General features: G+C 40.4%; 1 protein-coding gene across 1 annotated transcript in view; it reads left to right on the plus strand.

Annotated features, from left to right (window-relative positions):
• The window catches only part of LOC126203114 (HIV Tat-specific factor 1 homolog), a 595,450-nt gene extending 576,160 nt beyond the window's left edge, over positions 1-19,290 (plus strand). The window contains exons 5-8 of the mRNA XM_049937357.1: positions 11,194-11,363; positions 14,200-14,386; positions 15,102-15,238; positions 18,759-19,290. Of these exons, the coding sequence (XP_049793314.1) occupies positions 11,194-11,363; positions 14,200-14,386; positions 15,102-15,238; positions 18,759-19,092 (828 nt within the window). The 3' untranslated portion in view covers positions 19,093-19,290. The remainder of the gene's footprint in view (positions 1-11,193; positions 11,364-14,199; positions 14,387-15,101; positions 15,239-18,758) is intronic.
• Positions 19,291-20,131: the final 841 nt, after the last annotated feature.

Here is a 20,131-nt window from a genome sequence, read left to right on the forward strand (position 1 = left end):
CGGGATTTAAATAATATTGCGATATACATGATAAAACAAGGTACATTTGTGAAAAATGCACTGTGATAAAGTACATTCTTTCTGGACCAGGCAACTATTATTTACACTCACTTGAAAAATTCTGCAATAATACAGTGTATAATATTAAATTCCTCTGCCTTCAGTATCCTAAATAAATATTGTGTAAATGTTTATAGAGCTTCCTCAGGAAAGCTGAGTACATTCCCCAAGCAAACAATCACTTTTAACTCACCTCACAAAAACAATTATGCGTTGTTATTGTAATGTAAATTTTCTTTCCTGTAAAAATATGGCAGATTTTGAGCATAAGTCAACAGTGAAAATCTACAAACCTTCAGCAGACATTTTCAGCAGTTGGAATGAGACAATGTGTCAAGCTAAAAACGTCAATAATAAATTTAACCTATTTCTAGATTAATTTGTTCCATTGTTTGACACATCGAAAAATAACACAGTATGCTTCATACAGAGAGATCGCTTTTTAAACATGAAAACAGCAGTTTCAACATTCGTTAGCACTCAAGCTAACTAATGCGAGAGTGAAAAACAACACCCACTCACAAATAGAGAATAAAACGTGTCGGTAATGCGTAACAAAATACGAACTGCAGAGAAATTTAAACACGAATAAAAAGTAACACGCGCCACAAATTTATATTTCGTTTTCAAAATCAAAATAAAGCCACTTGATAACGAATAGTAGGCCTATTTACTGCGAACTTTTGCTCACAATTTTAGTCAAATGTATCCAAAATGCAAGATATTCCACCAGAAAAAAATAATAATTGTACTATGTATATAGTTTTTACATACCTTCGTGTGCTCAGTGGGTTGGAAATTGTCCCGATGAATCGCTGAAAGACATTTCCAATGCAGATTCGCATCTTTCGGAAAGGAAAACAACATTACTTTCGGTCGAGTTCCGTAATTCCCACGACACATGGGAACACAACACTCGTAAACCATGTTCACAGTAGCTTCACTACACGTAAACGCTGTAATCACTAGTTTTAAGCACAAATATAGCACTCGATCCAACAAACGTGTAGATAAACAAACGCTTCGAAACACAACATGGTGGCCCGCTTGGAGTGACGTCACGACCCGCTATGAATTTCGCGCCGCGGCCTTGTCTCTAGGTGATACAACCCGTCGACTTTGACCAATGACGTCATAGATTAGTCATAGTAATGTCTTCACTTCGAGGCATAGATAATAAAACTGTTCTGTGCTCCGGATAAGCGCTATCATTGTACATTAAAATAATTATTGAGGTAATTTGGAGTATTAGTTTGTTATTGTAGAACAATATTTAGTGTCTTATTTTCATTATAGGAATGGATTTGTCTGTTTGTGGGTATGTAAGTTTCGTTACTGTCTGTCTACGCGAGCTTCGGTTATTCCTCGATATTTCCGTGTGGTAAGTTCACTTTTCCATTTGCTTCTGTCACTGTATTTCACTATTTTGACATATTTCACTGTTTTATTCCACCAATATGTGTATTTTCGTGTTGTGAAGTACGTAATAGAAATTTCTCAGCTGTCGATCTTCTTTCGTTTCCCAGCACTAGTATCAGTGACACATTTTCGAATGTGTACTTGCTATATTACAGGCGAAACCCCCGACACAACTAAAATTTGTATCCCGTCCTTCACTTCGCCTTTACACTGACACTATATATGTCAATTGGCGAGCAAGATAACAAATGTAACGAATGGGATACTATTAGCGTCCATGGAAACAAGAAAACTGTACCCCATAGTGAAGTACGGGATACAAATTGTACATGTGTCGTCTTCTTGTCGTTCAGTTGAGGTACAGGTTGCAAATGTAACGTACGTCTATTTCCACCTTTTCGTTGCCAGTGTACATATGTAGAGGTCAACGGAAGTCTGGTATACATATATTACATACGTAGGTCCTTCTGTCATCAGTAGTACTGATATGAACGTAACAAAAGACTGTTAATAATAGCGGAGACGAAATAAACACATCTACAATTTGTATCCCGTTTTCCACTTAGGGTTTGATACATCGTTCAAGTGAAGAACAGGACAGAAATGCCAGTGAAAACGAAGAAATCGACGTACGCTGAACTTGTATCCCGTACTGCACTTAAGCAATACAGTTCGAAAGAGTTTCGAGATACAACTGACACATATGTAACGTGATGTATTCTTTGGTAGTAATATATTTCATTCATTCCTTTCCATTGTATTTTGCGGAGAAATACTAAGATACAAACACGAGATATCGTTAACGTGAAAATACTACTGGCCCTTATATATGTGAAGTACAGTTTTTCTCTCTTTCATTCCTTTGTTTCTGAACATTCTTCTCAGCTCTTTCATCTTTGTAATACATGCTCTCTGGCCAATTCTGACGTCATTGGTCAAAGCCGACGGGTTGTATAAGGCCGCGGCGCGCTCTTGTGACGTCACGCAAAGCGGGCCAGGGTTGGCTTGGCGCTGCGCTTAAAGAATCGAGACGCACGGCCTGCAAATCTTTGTCAAACGGTTTTACAGAACCTATTCCGTAAAAAATAATTTCTGAAATACTTTTAGCTTTATATGGCAGCTTCATGATGAAGTGCCAATCATTTCGATAATGGTCATGACTATTGTGGTATTTCACAGATGAGTATCAAATTTGAGAACGTTGCCATCAAAAATAGGGGTCGCTATGAATTTGTGTTTGATGCATATTACACATTCTATTGCTGAGTATGAAATACAGATGAGGTTTTGAAATTTTCGTAAAACTTTGGATCAATATCTGCTTCCAATCTCGAAAAAATTGAGCGTCTGCAGCAACTTCACTTCCGATCGCAACGCGCGGGAATGAAATATTCATAACGCCTGTCATATCTCGTAAACCGCTGGAGATAACGAAACGAGATCTTGGCAAATGATACCACGCAAAGAGGAGAGTACTTTGCCGAATGGTTAAAATAAGTAACTTTATCAATCGCGATATAGCAGAAACTATAGTTCATAATTCTTTTTTACCGGTAATGTAATTACATAAGACTTATCAATAGCCAGTGAAAACGTACGAGTGCGTGATGTAAATAATATTGCGATATACATGATAAAACAAGGTACATTTGTGAAAAATGCACTGTAATAAAGTACATTCTTTCAGGACCAGACAACTATTATTTACACTCACTTGAAAAATTCTGCAATAATACAGTGTATAATATTAAATTCCTCTGCCTTCAGTATCCTAAATAAATATTGTGTAACTGTTTATAGAGCTCCCTCAGGAAAGCTGAGTACATTCCCCAAGCAAACAATCACTTTTAACTCACCTCACAAAAACAATTATGCGTTGTTATTGTAATGTAAATTTTCTTTCCTGTAAAAATATGGCAGATTTTGAGCATAAGTCAACAGTGAAAATCTACAAACCTTCAGCAGACATTTGCAGCAGTTGGAATGAGACAATGTGTCAAGCTAAAAACGTCAATAATAAATTTAACCTATTTCTAGATTAATTTGTTCCATTGTTTGACACATCGAAAAATAACACAGATATGCTTCATACAGAGAGATCGCTTTTTAAACATGAAAACAGCAGTTTCAACATTCGTTAGCACTCATGCTAACTAATGCGAGAGTGAAAAACAACACCCCCTCACAAATAGAGAATAAAACGTATCGGTAATGCGTAACAAAATACGAACTGCAGAGAAATTTAAACACGAATAAAAAGTAACACGAGCCACAAATTTATATTTCGTTTTCAAAATCAAAATAAAGCCACTTGATAACGAATACTAGGCCTATTTACTGCGAACTTTTGCTCACAATTTTAGTCAAATGTATCCAAAATGCAAGATATTCCACCAGAAAAAAATAATAATTGTACTAGGTATATAGTTTTTACATACCTTCGTGTGCTCAGTGGGTTGGAAATTGTCCCGATGAATCGCTGAAAGACATTTCCAACGCAAATTCGCATCTTTCGGAAAGGAAAAGAACATTACTTTCGGTCGAGTTCCGTAATTCCCACGACACCTTGGCACACAACACTTGTAAACCATGTTCACAGTAGCTTCACTACACGTAAACACTGTAATCGCTAGTTTCAAGCACGAATATAGCACTCGATCCAACAAACGTGTAGATAAACGCTTCGAAACACAACATGGTGGCCCGCTTGGAGTGACGTCACGACCTGCTATGAATTTCGCGCCGCGGCCTTGTCTCTAGGTGGTGGTGGTTGTATCCCCTGCTTCACTAGACCCCAACTTTTACAGTTGATCGGCGGTTGACGCCTGGAAGTTATGCTGCACTCTTCGCGCTGCATCGACATTGTCTGTGGGGAGATCGCTGCTGCAACTGTATGTTTTCTCCATTTTTTCTCGCCCACGTTATCCAACATCAGGAACACGCCATTCAGCGACATTTGTGTGTTTTCTCCGCTCTTTCTCGTCCTTGTTGTCCGTCACCAGTCAGACGCCATTCAGCAGAGGAATCTACCGAGACTTCTGCTCATAGAGTCAGAGAGTTGGACAAAAAGTAAGTTCATAAGACACAGAGCTTGGCTTTGTTCTATGTAGCAGACGCTCATTGCCGCTGCCTTCTGTAAATACTGTTGCTTGCAACTCTTTCGTGTCGATGGCAAACCTTATAACGCTAAGTCGATGCATTTATGCAAATATGGGAAATTTTGTTACTGAACAGTAAATATCATTATTGTTTGATCCATTTAGCTGAGTTGAAAACAGCATAACCGTCTTCTGACTTCACAGTTCTGGCTACAGACCGCATTTCGTGTATATATATATATATATATATATATATATATATATATATATATATATATATATATATATATATATATATATATATTCGGTATCGTGCAAACTTCACGAAATTGCGTTACACTGGGCTGACGAAAGTCATGGTATAACGATATGGACATGTACAGTTGGCAGTGGTATCGCGTACACAAGGTATAAAAGGGCAGCTCATTGGCGGAGCTGTCATTTGAACTCAGGTGGTTCATTTGAAAAGGTTTTCGACGTTATTACGGTCGCACGACGGGAATTAACAGACTTTGAATGCGGAATGGTAGTTGGAGCTAGACGCGTGAGACCTTCCATTTCGGAAATCGTTAGGGAATTCAGTATTCTGATATCCACAGTATCAAGAGTGCGCCGGGAACATCAAATTTCAGGCATTACGTTTCACGTTTCACCACGGGCAACGCGGTGGCTGGCGGCCGTCACTTAATGACCGAGAGCAGCGGCGTTTGCGTAGAGTTGTCAGTGCTAACAGCAAACAACACTGTGAAATAACAACAGAAATCAATATGAGATATACGGCAAAAATCCGTTCGGACAGTGCGGCGAAAATTTGGCGTCAACGAGCTGTGGCAGCAGACGACCGACTCGAGTGCCTTTGCTAACAGCTCGACATCGCCTGCAGTGCCTCTCCTGGCTCGTGACCATATCGGCTGGACTCGAAAACCGTGGTCTATTCAGATGTGTGTCGAGGGCAGTTGGTAAGAGATGATGGTAGGGTTCGAGTGTGGTGCAGACCCCACGAAGGCCTAGAGCTATTGTGCAAGCTGGTGGTGGCGCCATAATGGCGTGCGCTGTGTTTACATGGCATGGATTTGGTCTTCTGGTTCAACTGAACCGACCTTTGAATGGAAATGGCTGCTTGGAGACCATTTGCAGGCATTCGTGGACTTCATGTTCCAAACAACGATGGAATTCTTATGGATGACAATGCGCCATGTCACCGAGTCACAGTTGTTCGCGGTTTGTTTGAAGAATGTTATGGACAGTTGGAGTCAATGATTTGGCCACCTAGATCGCCCGACGTGAATCCCATCGAACATTTATGGGACATAATCGAGAGGTCAGTTCGTGCACAAAATTCACCACCGGCAACAATTTGGCAATTATGGACGGCTATAAAGGCAACATGGCTCAATATATCTCCAGATGACTTCGAACGAGTTGTTGAGTCCGTAACTACACTGGGCAGAAGCAGGTCCGACACGATATTAGGATCTTAATTTTTTCGTAAATACTTAATGTAGTATGTGTGCTTTTTGCAACTTTGTTGTCTTATTTGTGCATGATGACGCGTTTATTTTGGCACCTTTTAAAACCAAATTCCATGGCGAGAGCAACTTTCTCAGTTTCCATGATTGTTTTTCAGTCCAGTGCTGCGTGACAAAAGCTGTGTAGTTTTCGCACAGTTGCCATTTCTTTGTATTGTTCTCAATATCGTAGAAATTACTGCCTACTAATACATTTATCCGTATCATCAACAGGATATTTATTGTGTGCTCTTCGCTTGTTCGTTGGGGTGAGTACACTGGTGTGCAGAACTTAAGGACGAAAGTAAATTACGCTTGATGTGTCACTACCAAGCAACATACCTCGATGAAACTTGGACCATACATAGAAAGAACTATTACAGCAGGTAACTGAAACAAATACCCAGTGAGATAGACAGAAATGACACTTTTATAGGCATGCTTGATGGGATTTAAGTGAGGCGGGGGGGCCTACACGTCTATTCGGCAACTGCCCTCTCGTTCCAACAACTCCTCCACCTCGCAGTTGTTTGATGCGGGACATGGTTGTTAACAGGATGTGTGGCCACCGTGGACAGCAATGCAAGGCCACAAGGCTGGTAAGAAGATCAGTGGTAGGGCGTTCCAGTCATACACCAGCACAATTGACAACTGCTGGATGGTCATCAGTGGGTGTGGACGTGCTGCCATATATCTCCCCAACGCATCCCACACGTGGTCGATGGGGGACGAGCAGGCCAGTCCATTCGCCAAATATTCTCTTGTTCCACCTGCACTGTTCGACGCAGTTGCACATTGTCATCCATAAAAATGAAGTCAGGGCTGGATGCACTCCTGAAAAGACGCACAAGGGGAAGGACTACATTGTCAGAATAATACTGACCAGTGAGTTTACCATGTTCAAGTAAACCCATGCAACATTATGCCTTCGCATACCATAGCACCTGGACCACCATAATGATCATGTTCGACAATTTTCCAGGTGCATTACACATTTCCACCATTCGTCATTGGAGGATATGTTCAGAATCTCTGCTCAGACACAACCTGCTGTCATCTGAGAAGAGCATGCGACCCCACTCCTCATTGTCCAGTCTCTATGCTCTTGACATCATCACAAACAGTTCCACCAAAGTGCAGTCATCAACACAATGCACCATACTGGTCTCTGGCCAAAGAGACTACCCGCAGTCGCCATGCCATTGTCGAGGTTGAGATTGTGGACATTGCAGTCCCATTAAATGTGGTTGCGATTACACCCATTGATGTCGGTCCCTGCTTCCCTATTTCACAGTGTAGCAGTCATCTGACTGTGATTGACCATCTCCTCTCCTTTGGGTAGCAGTGCCCGTGCTTCAGAACACTCACCGTGCACGTGAAACGATGCTCTGAGCAATACCAAACTCCTGGCTTACACTTGTCGCACTTCGTCCGGTTTCCGAATGATTCTTGGCTGTGTGAAGTCGTCCAGATGTTGTCTCCAGGCCACGTTGTAATGAATAACACGACCACAGAGCTCGCTGATTGACACACACTATTTTATCCTGTTCCTGCAGCTGGCTTGTGTTGTGGGGCCACCACTGTTTGGCACTATAGTCGTGCTGATTTCACACTGTGTAATGTCCAGCTTTCCATGGACTACTAGCAAGCTGCCACAGTCACATTCATTTTCACCAAATAGTTAATACGTTATGTTACTGTATCTATCTCGTCCTGAAGTTTTGCTGAGCACTGTACATAGACACACAATTTGATGAGAAGCTGCTTGTGAGGAATGTGTGGGGCGGCGGGTGGAATTATTTGTTTATATAAAATGTTGTTTAAATGCAGAGTGTAATGTAGAAATTATGCATTTCCCGGCCGATGCACCATATGTGGGGCGGCGGGTGGAATTAATTATTATATAAATGTTCCTATTATTTATGCTGTCTTTTGCCGTTCTCAACACTGGCTCTCTAACTACAATATTGGCAACCAGAAAGTGATTAGCAAAACGTGAAGCCTGTAATTAGAATTCCTATTGCCCACTTCATCTGAGAAATACACTTATAGCTACAGCTTATAGCTCTGAGGAATTAGGAGATTGTCTGGGATTCATAATCAAAAACGATCCTGTAAAAACGTTCGCTATATTCTGAAAGTCACAGATAAAAAAAAAAAGGAATCCACACAATCCAACTACCAGAGCAGTTCAGAGTCTAATGCGCTGATGCAACTATAGCTGTCCAAATTAAATGTTTAAGTGAATGCTCGCCATAATTTGATGATAATGTTCATCAAACGCCACGCTAAATAATGGTAGAATGTCTGTCCCGCGACGGCACGTGAAAATACGACATACGCAAACTGAAGATAGATCATTAAAGTCATCCCAGAATTAACACTTCACTCGAAAACGATTTCATGGTTACGCGTATCCCGAGTAACTTATTACGGCATCCGAGGCTGTTTATAGCAATGATACCGATGGTGCACTAATCAGCGTCTGGAGAGAACTGGGGCCTTACTGCACTGCACTGCACTGTAAGTCTCTGGTTTCATCTACCAGGAGGGGGACAGGCTAAGCAGCGAAGCTGCTGTTCCTGTGTGGACCTCAAGAACTATTGATTGGCCTCACGGTTAGGATTGGCCTATGTGAGCGGCCGCGCGGGGGCGGACGCTGCGTCAAAAGCGTCATAGGGGCTGCGGGATAAACTACTCCCGCAGCAGATCAGGCCAACGCGTGGTCGGCCTGCGGTGGACTTGGTGTCCCAGTCCGCGTATAAGACGACTGCCAGAGTGTTCTGCAGAAGCGTAGAACACCCTGGCGGACTGCCTGATGCGATCCCGCAGCAACGGGACGCCAGCTTCCTCATGAAGCAGCCGCCTGGAGTAACGAGGCGGCTTGTGGAGTGCGAGTCGCAGTGCCCGATTCTGGACACGCTGGAGCATCGCAACGTGCGACGGAGCGGCATTGCCCCACACGACGGCGGCGTACTCGAGTACCGGCCGGACGAGGGCCAAGTACACGGTCAGGCCGTGCCGAGGGGGGAGGGTGGATGTGGGGTTCAGCAGCGGGTAGAGCGCCCGGAGACGCCCAATTGCCCGCCCCCTGATGTCACGGATGTGCGGCAGCCGGGTGAGATACCTGTCCAGCGTCACACCGAGGTATTGGCCGGCTGGTGACCACGGGATGGGGCCTCCCGAGATCGAGACAGGTGGCAGGGCAGGGGGCAGCCGTCTCCGAGTGAAGACGACCGCCTGGCTCTTGGCGGGGTTAAATTTGAGACGCCACTTGGTGGACCACGCCCCCAGGACGTCGCACGCAAGTTGGAGTCGGCGGCACATCGCGACCACGTTCAGGCTGCGGGTGAACAACGCAGTGTCGTCGGCATAAAGAGCCAACTCCACGCGCGCCACCCGCGGTGCGTCAGCGGTGTACAGCAGGGGGGCAAGAACCGAGCCCTGCGGTACCCCCGCACGAATCGGCCGGTCGGTGGAGGTGCCGCCGGCGGCCCGGACGTGGAAGGTGCGGCCCGCGAGGTAGGACCGCAGCAGAAGGGCGTGGGACGTCGGGACCCCATGTACAAGGAGCTTGTACACGAGGCCCTCGTGCCACACGTAGTCGAACGCCTTGGAGACGTCTAGGAGTACCGCCGAACTGGGGCCTTACTTCCTCGCGCAGCGTTCTTATATATAAAGCCGCGGTGCGGACGGCTAAGGGAACGCCTGATCAAAATTGCTCTCCCGACTAGCCGCTGGGCTAGTAATGCACCACATTAAGTTATTGAATAAATCATCGCTTCCTTTGCTGATGGCCGATGAAGCTCACAATTTAAATGTGCAATCAGCACACAGGTAAGTAATCATAATAAAAGTCTGACGTGGCTAAGTCAAATATTTTGGGCGAGAGAATTAATTTAATTACACTACACGCAGTAGACGAGCTCTGAACTTGCCCTTTGGAGATACGCTATCGCTATAGTTTTATAGTTATTCAATTGAAACTTCTCACATCTTTATGATTATAGCGGATCTCCCTTCTACTTAAATTTAAACATCCTAGCCTTATTTATTCGCCTACTTAATCTATCTTGCTTCCTTAATTTTCAAGACAAAAATCAGAAAATTATGAATTTCAACTAAAATTTTAATTTGTGATATCCAGAATACTGTTTCTACTAAATTATTATGAAAAAGGAATCTAAATATAAATGTTTAAGTCTCTAGCTCTTTTCTGTTGCGCCAATGATTTTTACAGAAAAACGTCCAAATTTCGAAAATAGTTAAAGTTATTGAACTGATATTCAACACAGATTGATTTAGTATTACTCCTGACATGCTAGAACCGTTTCAGGTTATTTACTTGAATTTTAAAGTATTGCGCAACATTTATGACGTCAGAGCTAGTTACAGCGGACTAGGCTGGCACACAATGGAAAGACTGATGAGAATTTTATACGGCGTGAGTAGGCTGCTTCCCTACAAATGGTGAAGCCTCCTGGAAATCTAGAAATAGGGATCAACTTGCTACCACGTGTTGATAGCAGCAATCATTGTTTCATATGAATAAAGATCCAGTTGTGTTTCACGAAAACAATATTTTTGGTTATGTGATAATAGATCATTTTCTTCTAGGTATTCCATAGTGTTCAAACACAGTATATGTTCCAGAATATTTTTAATTGAATCTTTGCCTTGACGATAAGCTGTGCTTAGCAGTAATGGATCTGAAGGTGATTTGTATCACAGGGCAAAATTGGTTATGCTAATAAAACATACCAAGTGATATGGATGATGTCTTACTTCATTATAAATACACTTGATCAAGATTCCATGAAATATCACGCCTTCAGTTATGAAAATTTAGATTGATGTAAGTATTGTTCAGCTCAAATGAACATGATTAATGATCTTGAAAATACTTGTATTAATAAATAGTAAACTTCAGGCATTTTCATGAATGTGACTCATGGTCGTCTCAGAATGGTGTAAATGTGGCCTGCAGTATAACTTCAGGCATTGGGTAGATGTGGATATTTATAAGGAAAATAGTAATGAGTATTGGTCAGTCTCTGGACTTGCATCTCACAGATCATACAGCAGTTATGTGGTGTGTGGTGTTGCAGGTAGAGTCCGTGGACTTGGCGCTGCAACTGCTGGATGGCTACGAGCTGCGCGGACACCGCTTGAGTGTGGAGCGTGCCCAGTTCCAGATGAAGGGCACCTACGACCCCAGCCGCAAGCCCAAGCGTCGCCGTAAGAAGGACAAGGAGAAGATCAAGAAGATGCAGGAGAAGTGAGTATTGTCCCGGAACCACATACTGGCAGATGAAACACTGCCACAATTCGTGACATCTGGCTTTTTTCTCTGTGTCGCAAAAGATTTTCAGTTTTATTACGGAGGTTTTCTAGGTATAATTGTTAGAAGGTTTTAGGGTATCTAAACAGAGTAAAAATAGTGTTATTCTACACAATACTCAGATTAGTGACCTAATGGTTTTCACCATACAAGGGTTTTATACAAGCAGTGACCTTGGATGTGCTCACTGCCTGTATAATGATTGCGAGTGGCTCGACCATACTCTGCAGTTGTGGCATTAAACTTCTGAGAAATCGTGTGGTTTCATAAAAAGAAAGGAACTGTAATTAAAGATGTCACCATTATCTGATATATAAAATAGTCAACCAATCACCTATAGTTGGCTGGTGTGTGGCACTTAGAAACACACAACAGAAAACAGTATTCACACATGGTTTTGAGCTCTTGGTCTTTCACTAGCAGAAGACACACATTCGCACACTACCACCGCTGTGGCACGACACACTGGTCAGTATAGGTGTTTAGTTGCCTTTCTTTTATTTTATATGTATTATTCCATCCAGGAATTTCCATCATTATCTGATCTTAGAAGTAAATCGCGAATGTGTGACTTGTAATTTTTTCCTTGGAAATCAATCCTCTTGAGGTGAACAGTGCTACAAAACTGTAAGAGTTACTACAGCCAGTAGCTTTATCAATGTGCGTAGATTTTCAGCCATGAGGAGCATTACACAAGTTTCTCCTTCTTGATTTGCATGAAGAGACATTGGTTCACTTTGACCTTAGTGAGGCAGGAACTTGTAGTGTCCATGATTTAGTGCTACGTGTAAGATCAGGAGTGTTTACAGGCACTACTTACAACTCTTCGAACATGTTCTGAATATTCATTTTCATGCTGTTAGTCTACCAATTGAATTCTACAGCTAAAACAGTTTTACTATACAAATTTCACTTTAAGTTACAGTTTTAGTCTGTGGGTGTAGAGAAGCATTTGCTGCTCTCATATACGAGGGCCGTTCAGAAAGTAACCTCCGGTTGATTTAAAAAAATACACCAAGTTAAATAAAAATATTTTAATATATACATCTTACAACTACATCTTTGCACTATTTTTCTACATAGTCCCCATAGCGATTGAGGCACTTATCGTATCTCTTCACAAGCTTTGAAATTCCTTCTGCATAAAAATCACCCGCTTGTGCCTGGAGCCAGCCTGTGACCGCATCTTTGAGCTCTTCGTCGTCATCAAACCGCTGTGACCCGAGCCATTTCTTCAAATGCATGAAGAGGTGATAATCACTTGGCGCCAGGTCTGGGCTGTAAGGTGGATGGTTGATAACGTCTCACTTGAAGGACTCAAGAAGGGCCGTTGTTCTGCGAGCAGAGTGAGGACGGGCGTTATCGTGCAAAAAAACGATACCGGAAGTCAGCATACCACGGCGTTTGTTCTGTATAGCCCGTCGTAACTTTTTTATTGTTTCACAGTACACGTCTTGATTAATGGTCGTACCACGTTCCATGAATTCAACCAACAACACCCCTTTGGCATCCCAAAACACCGTTGCCATCAGTTTTCTGGCAGAAAAATCTTGCGAGGCTTTTCTTGGTTTGGTAGGCGAATTTGAATGTGCCCACATCTTTGATTGTTCTTTTGTCTCAGGGTTCACGTACTTAATCCAGGTTTCGTCACCGCTCACGATTCTGTTTAACAATGGTTCTCCTTCGTCCTCATAACGTGACAGAAAGTCTAATGCAGAGGCCATTCTTTGAGTTTTGTGGTGGTCGGTAAGAATTTTGGGCACCCATCGTGCACAGAACTTACGGTAACCCAATCTTGCTGTCACTATCTCGTACAAGAGAGTCTTAGAAATCTGTGGAAAACCAGTAGACAACTCCGACATTGAGAAATGTCGATTTTCACGAACTTTTGCATCAACTGTCTGAACGAGTTCGTCAGTCACCAATGATGGTCTACCACTCCTCTCTTCATCATGAACGTTTTCTCGTTCACTTTTAAATAAACGTACCCATTCATGGACAACTCCTTCATTCATAACTCTTGGTCCGTACACGGCACAAAGCTCACGATGAATAGCTGCTGCAGAATATCCTTTGGCTGTAAAAAACCTTATGACAGCACGCACTTCACATTTGGCGGGGTTTTCTATTGCAGCACACATTTCAAACTGCCACAAAAACTAAACTAGCGCAGGTACGACGTTCACTCGACCACGGCTTGATGCCGACTGACCTGTTGAGTGCGTGAACGCACAGATGGCGTCGCTACTCCCCCCACAACCCGCACTGTGACCAATCGGAGGTTACTTTCTGAACCGCCCTCGTACATACAAGCTTTTACTTTTCTTGTTATTGTGGTAGTTTGAAATCGAATGACACTCTTTTTCAGCAGCTTCCTGTTCTGAGTTTATAACAGATTTTAACCTACAAGTTAAATTTCCTCATTTTTAAATTTGTGCGATTTGTTTTATCAACTTCTTTCTCATTGGCACACAGTATCTTCTTTCTTCGAGCCTCCTGCAGATTGTGATGTGTAGCATAAAGAAGTTTTCTCTGAAATATAAAACATACTGGAAAAGTGAATACTCCATATGAAGAGACATTTTTCTGATTCCTTTTACAAATGAAAATGTAATTTTAAAAACTAGTGTTAAAGAACCAGATTTTTAAAATGTTTCTTTTGTGCTAAAATGTTGCAGTAATGTGAAATTTAACTGATATAAAAATTTGCAATCTAGTCTTCATTTGTAGTTTTATGGCAAAAACTTTTTTCCATTTTTTTTCCCCCACATAGATTGTTTGCGTGGCAACCAGACAAGCTGAGAGGGGAGAGAGCCAAAAATGAAAGGGTTGTCATAATCAAGAACTTGTTTGAACCACAGATTTTTGATAAGGAAGTATCACTGTTGTTGGAGTACCAGCAAGAACTACGAGAAGAGTGTCAGAAGTGTGGTGATGTGCGTCGTGTTGTCATTTATGATGTGAGTATTCACAGTTCTGCTCATGTACATACATTAAAGAGTACAAGCAATACCATTGTGGTAAGGGAACCTTATATTACTCATGTGATGAATCCATAATTCAATAAATTCACTTTCTGTGAATCAGTTCATGAGTGTGTGCACTATTTTATTTAAACTCTACATATAAATGTATCTTCATTGACAAAAAAGCTAAACATAGAGCATCCAGCAAAATACTTGCTCAAAATATTTGTTCCCTGCATTGAATCACTAAAATGAGGTATAACAGGTTCCTTCAGTGCATGGAACGTAGTCAGCAATGTTTTGTGTTGTATCCACACTAAATTCTGTAGCAGAGTCTGCATTTCTTTTTAAGAAAATTGTAGTTAGTTTTTTCCTTCAAATAATTATCCATATGAAATATCTGTTGTGGAATCCACATTTATGTGGCAGATGTGGAATGAGAAACATTGTAAAATATCAATGCCTCTTTATGTTACAGATATGTTGTAGACATGACCACTTTAGGCATGTGGTTTTCAGATAATTGTTTGCATCTCTGGTAGTTTTCACACTGCATATTGTATCAACTTAATTAGTTTTTTATTTAATTAACTTTTTTTTCTTTTTATTGTTTACTATGTATATTGAAAGTTGTATCTGTTTTCACAGTTTTTAAAATACACATGCTCTTGCAATCACAGATTTTTTGTAGCTTCCACTCCTGTTTCAGAGACATCCAGAAGGAGTTGCACAAGTAACTTTTAGGGAACCAGAAGAAGCAGATGCCTGTATTCAGTTACTGAATGGCCGATGGTATAACCAGAGGAAAATAACAGCTGAAACATGGGATGGGAAGACAAAGTACAAGTAAGTACACCAAGAGGTTTGCCTACTAACAGTACCTTTTAGCTTGAAGAGAGTAACAACTTTATTTTCAATTTTGATTCTATAAGCAAGAGAGTGATTCTCACAAAGAGCTATTTGAATATGGCAATTATGAATGGTGGTGTCCTGTGATCTATGAACCAGTTCATCAATCCAGTTGTAGAATCAGAACAGGATGTGACTTGTTATTTATGCCAATATATACAAATGACGTGTGCAAACACTAAGAGAAACTTTTCCACGTCTTGCCCCATCACAACATAATCTTTGGTTGAAGCATTGTCAGCTGTCAAAAATCTTCAAAAGTTTCTTGCTGCTTTAGATCAGAGTGAGTGTGACATTATTTAAAGACTACCCTCCCTTTCCATCTTCTGGCAAAGTACTCATATTTTGCAGTCCATCTCATTATATAGGTATTGGTGGCTTGGGTATTTAACTCCCACAATGGCCACTTCACAACAGTTTAACAACAGCCCAGTTGATTATGTAGCTGGCAACTCACATCTGGCACGCACCATTGCCGTATGCAACCAAGACTGCATACCCCATACCTCGATTAACAGTATTTGTTGACACTCGTATCTAAATATCCTACTTACTAATAATGTCCTAGAAACCATTATCTGAGTAGATGACAGATTTCTTTTCAAAATCAAACAAGATTTTTCACTTAAGCTGCATTGGACCATTTCAATTTAATTTTCCTGCCCAAGTCTTATGTTATGTATTCTATATGTATGTTTCATGCAACATAGGGAGACATACTGTACTGCTACATTTTTCTGATGTAAGATTTTCCATTGATATGCCACAAAAACCTTCATAGAATACAGAAGTTTGATGATAATTGTATCCATAGCCTTTGTGAAATTATTAAATGAAATCATTTCCTCTTTTGGCTGTTAAAACATTATTTATTCCAATTGCAATTTTGTCATGTTTTCATTTTCAAGCATTGTGGGATGTTGTAACCCACTCAATAATACAAAGCTGTGCCATTCTGTGTAAGAGCATTTGCATGAGGTGTTGTAAATTTATCAGCTGTTCCATATAACACATATGTTGTAGAGCTGGTGGAATAATGATGTAAACATTGAAATTTAAATTTCGTGTAGTACGCGTGGTAACTAGCTGCTTTTGTGATCCAGTTACCTCTCCTATGAACAAAATTTAAACTTCAGTGTTTACAGAGCTGGTGAAATAATAATGTAATGTATATGTAAATGGAACAGCTGATAAATTTACAACACTTCATGCAGTTGTTCTTACACAGCATGGCACAGCTTTATATTATTGAGTGGGTTGCAACATCCCACAGTGCAGAAATTTCTGTTGCAATAAATAATGTTTTAACAGCCAAAGCAGAAATGATTTCATTTAAAAACTTCATAGAATAGCTATTCTTCCAGGTATTTATAGAAGTACCTGAGTACCTACTGAATACAATCAATATTGCAGATTGCTGCTATCAGTCAAGGTGTAGTCACGTAGTAGGCAGGAAAAGAACGCACCCCCCCCCCCCCCCCCCAAAATTGGAATCTAAATCTAATGGGGAAAAGCGATCCACATCAATTAAATTACAGTTCATGTACCACAGTTATAATGACTGCATGATGTCTGTGCTTTCAACTATTTGTGTTTAATAGAACTTTTTTTTATTCCTTAGCATCTCCCCCAACTGCTATAATTTCTTACAAAAGATTTTCTTTCCCCTTTCTTTGGTTTCTCAAATTTCATTCTGCAGAAGACTCATCGTTAGTAGACTTCAAGAAGTTGTTCATTTGTTTATTGAACTTATTTAATACCTAAATCCCTCTAAAATTTAAAAGTACTTCCAAGGTAGTTAAATAAGTCAGTAGGTCAATTCATTAAGAAAGTGCGAGTTAAATGCAGTAGGCTACTTAACTTCAATTAACCTCAAGCAGCTAGTGGATCCTTAAGTAGAAGAAAAAAATCAAAATAGGTCTAGGAAAGGAAAAGTAATTGACAAATGTATCCAGAGAGACTAACTACTATAGACACTATAGGAGGTGAAAATAATAATGAAATGTAAGTTACTTTGTGCTCAGCCTCCATTTAAGAAACCAAATATGTTGCACTTAGATGTTGTCTCCATTTCAGCATCTAATTATCAGTTCTCACTAGTTTCAAAAATTATGTCAACTTTACATTTAAGGAATGAATTCCGTGCATAGTGTATGTACGAGGTTTGGTCAAAAAGTAACAGGAATTTTTATTTTTCTAAGTTATCTTTATTTATCAACTTTGTCCCCTTCAGGATAATCCCCCTCAGATATAATACACTTGTGCCATCACTTTTTCCAATCTGGGAAGCACTTCTAGATCTGACTATGTTATGGTGTTCAGCACTGTCACCAATTCTGTTTTTGTCTCATCAGTGGTGACAAAACTTCATGGTTCTCTTCAGCCTCGGGAATAGAAAGAAGTCACAGGGGGCTATGCCTGGCAAATATGGTAGCTGAGGTAACATAACGGTTTTGTTTTTTGCCAAAAAATCACAAACATGCACTGAGGTGTGGGCAGGAACGTTATTGTGGTGCAATTTCCACAAGTGGTATTCCCACAGTTCCAGTGGTTTTCTTCAGATTGCTTCATACAAGCAGCACGTATCTTCTAGGTAGTCTATCTTATTGAGCATGTGACCATCAGGCAGTAACTCATGATGCACTATCCTATTGTAATCAAAGATAACAGTGAGAAGAACCTTCACATAGGATTGAACTTGTCAATTTTTTTTTTTTTTTTCCAGTCTTGGCTTCTCTGACAGTTTCTTTTGGAACAATTGGGCCTTGGTTTTAACATCATACTTGTGTACACGTATTTTGTCACTTGTTATAACCTTCTTTAGATGTTCTGAACTTCATTCAGCAATTCCTGAGTGACATCTAAGCGACATTGTTTTTGGTCAAAATTCAACAATTTAGGAACACACTTTGCTGCTACCTGTTTCATGCCAACATCATCAGCAACCTCTCTGATGGTGATCTGGTAATTTTTCTGAACCATTTTATTTATTTTTTTTTTTAGTTATTACACATTGTCATCAGTAACTGATATACTAGGGCATCCAGGGCAGTTGTTGTCTTCAAAGACTTCTCGATCATTTATTTTTAATTTTTTTTTTATGTTTATATCACTGGTAAACTCTTGTCTTACTCATAGTAGATTCACCAGAAGTGATAGTCAACATTTTGAAGCAAAATTTAATGCAAATTCTTTGATCCCTCTTTTTCAAAAGTAAAAATTCGCTGACCACACAAAAACATGTATAACCATTTTGACTATCAGCAGTAAACTAAATATTCAAAACATCTGAAAATGCAAACATACATCAGGAACATGTGTACCAATAAGATAAAAAGAAAATAATTTCAAAGCTTGGCATATAAAGACCACGACTTTAATTTCCATTGCTTTTTGATCACACTTCATACCTGTATCAGTAGATACTGTAAACTAACATATGTACTGTGTATTACAGAATTGTGGAAACAGAGGAAGAAGTGCAAAAAAGGTTGAAGAAATGGGAACAGTTCCTGGAGAGTGAGGAAGGTAAGAAGGCCTCAGGTTCAGTCACAGACACAAGCTCTGACAATGAAAGTACTGCTGCCAGTAAAGGAAATGGCACTGATGATAAGGTGACATGCCAAGAGGAGAAAAACAATGAAACAAAAAACCAAGAAAGCACTGGAGATAGGCGCACTCAGGAGAAAAGTGACCTCAATGACAGTTGTGGTGAAAGTGATGCTGATACTGAGGGTGAAGATGGTGATGAAAGTGAAAGTGTAAAGAAAGCAGATGGCCGTAGCCATTGATGATGTAATAATGTTGGCTTCGGCTGGTTGCATGGTAGTGTAAAGGTTGTTCTGTCAAAAGTAAGTTATATAGTTTGTTATGTAAAGATCAGTATCCATATGTTAAGGGCACAATGAAATGTGCTTCATGTTGTCAATTGTGAACTATGTAATTATGTGATCTTACTGTACAAAACTACCATGTTCAATAAAGTACAAGATTACTAAAGAAAGAACCCTTGTCTGTCTTTTAATATTCCTTGTTTTTGTTGTCAAGGGGGGTATGGTACATCGTCATTACTGAACTTTTATTATGGATACTTTTGAATAAAGAATAAGAAAACAAGAATTTTTGTCTCAAAATAATTTCAGGAAGGCCCATTTCAAATTCTATACACATAGTCCAAAAGTCTGCCAATTCTTGAAGATGTGTTTGTAAGTGGTTCCCATCCTTTGAGACAGTTACCCCTGAGTGTAATCAGCTGTCAGTAACGCCCACGCCCCTCCCCTGCCGCAACCACCACCACCGAACCCCACCATCTTCAACATTAGTGCCTAACTACACTTTAAAAATGAAAATAATTTTCTGTGAACTCTTTCATTTTTAAATGAAGAAAATTAAATGATATTTAGTTTTTGAAGATGTTTTAAGATACTTTATTAACTGTTACTGCTTATTTCTAATTTCATTTTTAAAAGAACAATGAAGCAATTCTCAGTGCTTTACAAGTGCTAGCTACAACTCCACAGGAAAGAAAGCTAACTATGCAGATTGAGAGCAGCTACAGAGTACACGAAACATGATTCCTCTGCACCACGCCGTTCCTATTTGTATTTTTATCACCCACACCCTGCACCCCCACTTAAAATCAATCAAGTTACAATTTGTGCGCAATACTCAGGCCTATTGTGTGTAAATCATTTGCTTGCTGGACTCCTTACTTCTCAACTGGCAGAAGTAATAATAATAACAATAATACAGTGTAAGCTGTACACCAGTGTAGTACCCATTACATAGTTACCGTTGTGTTGTGCTGTCAGTTTGTTTATTGTTGCAAAG

Source organism: Schistocerca nitens, chromosome 9 (genome assembly GCF_023898315.1).
Source record: "Schistocerca nitens isolate TAMUIC-IGC-003100 chromosome 9, iqSchNite1.1, whole genome shotgun sequence".
Classification (NCBI taxonomy): domain Eukaryota; kingdom Metazoa; phylum Arthropoda; class Insecta; order Orthoptera; family Acrididae; genus Schistocerca; species Schistocerca nitens.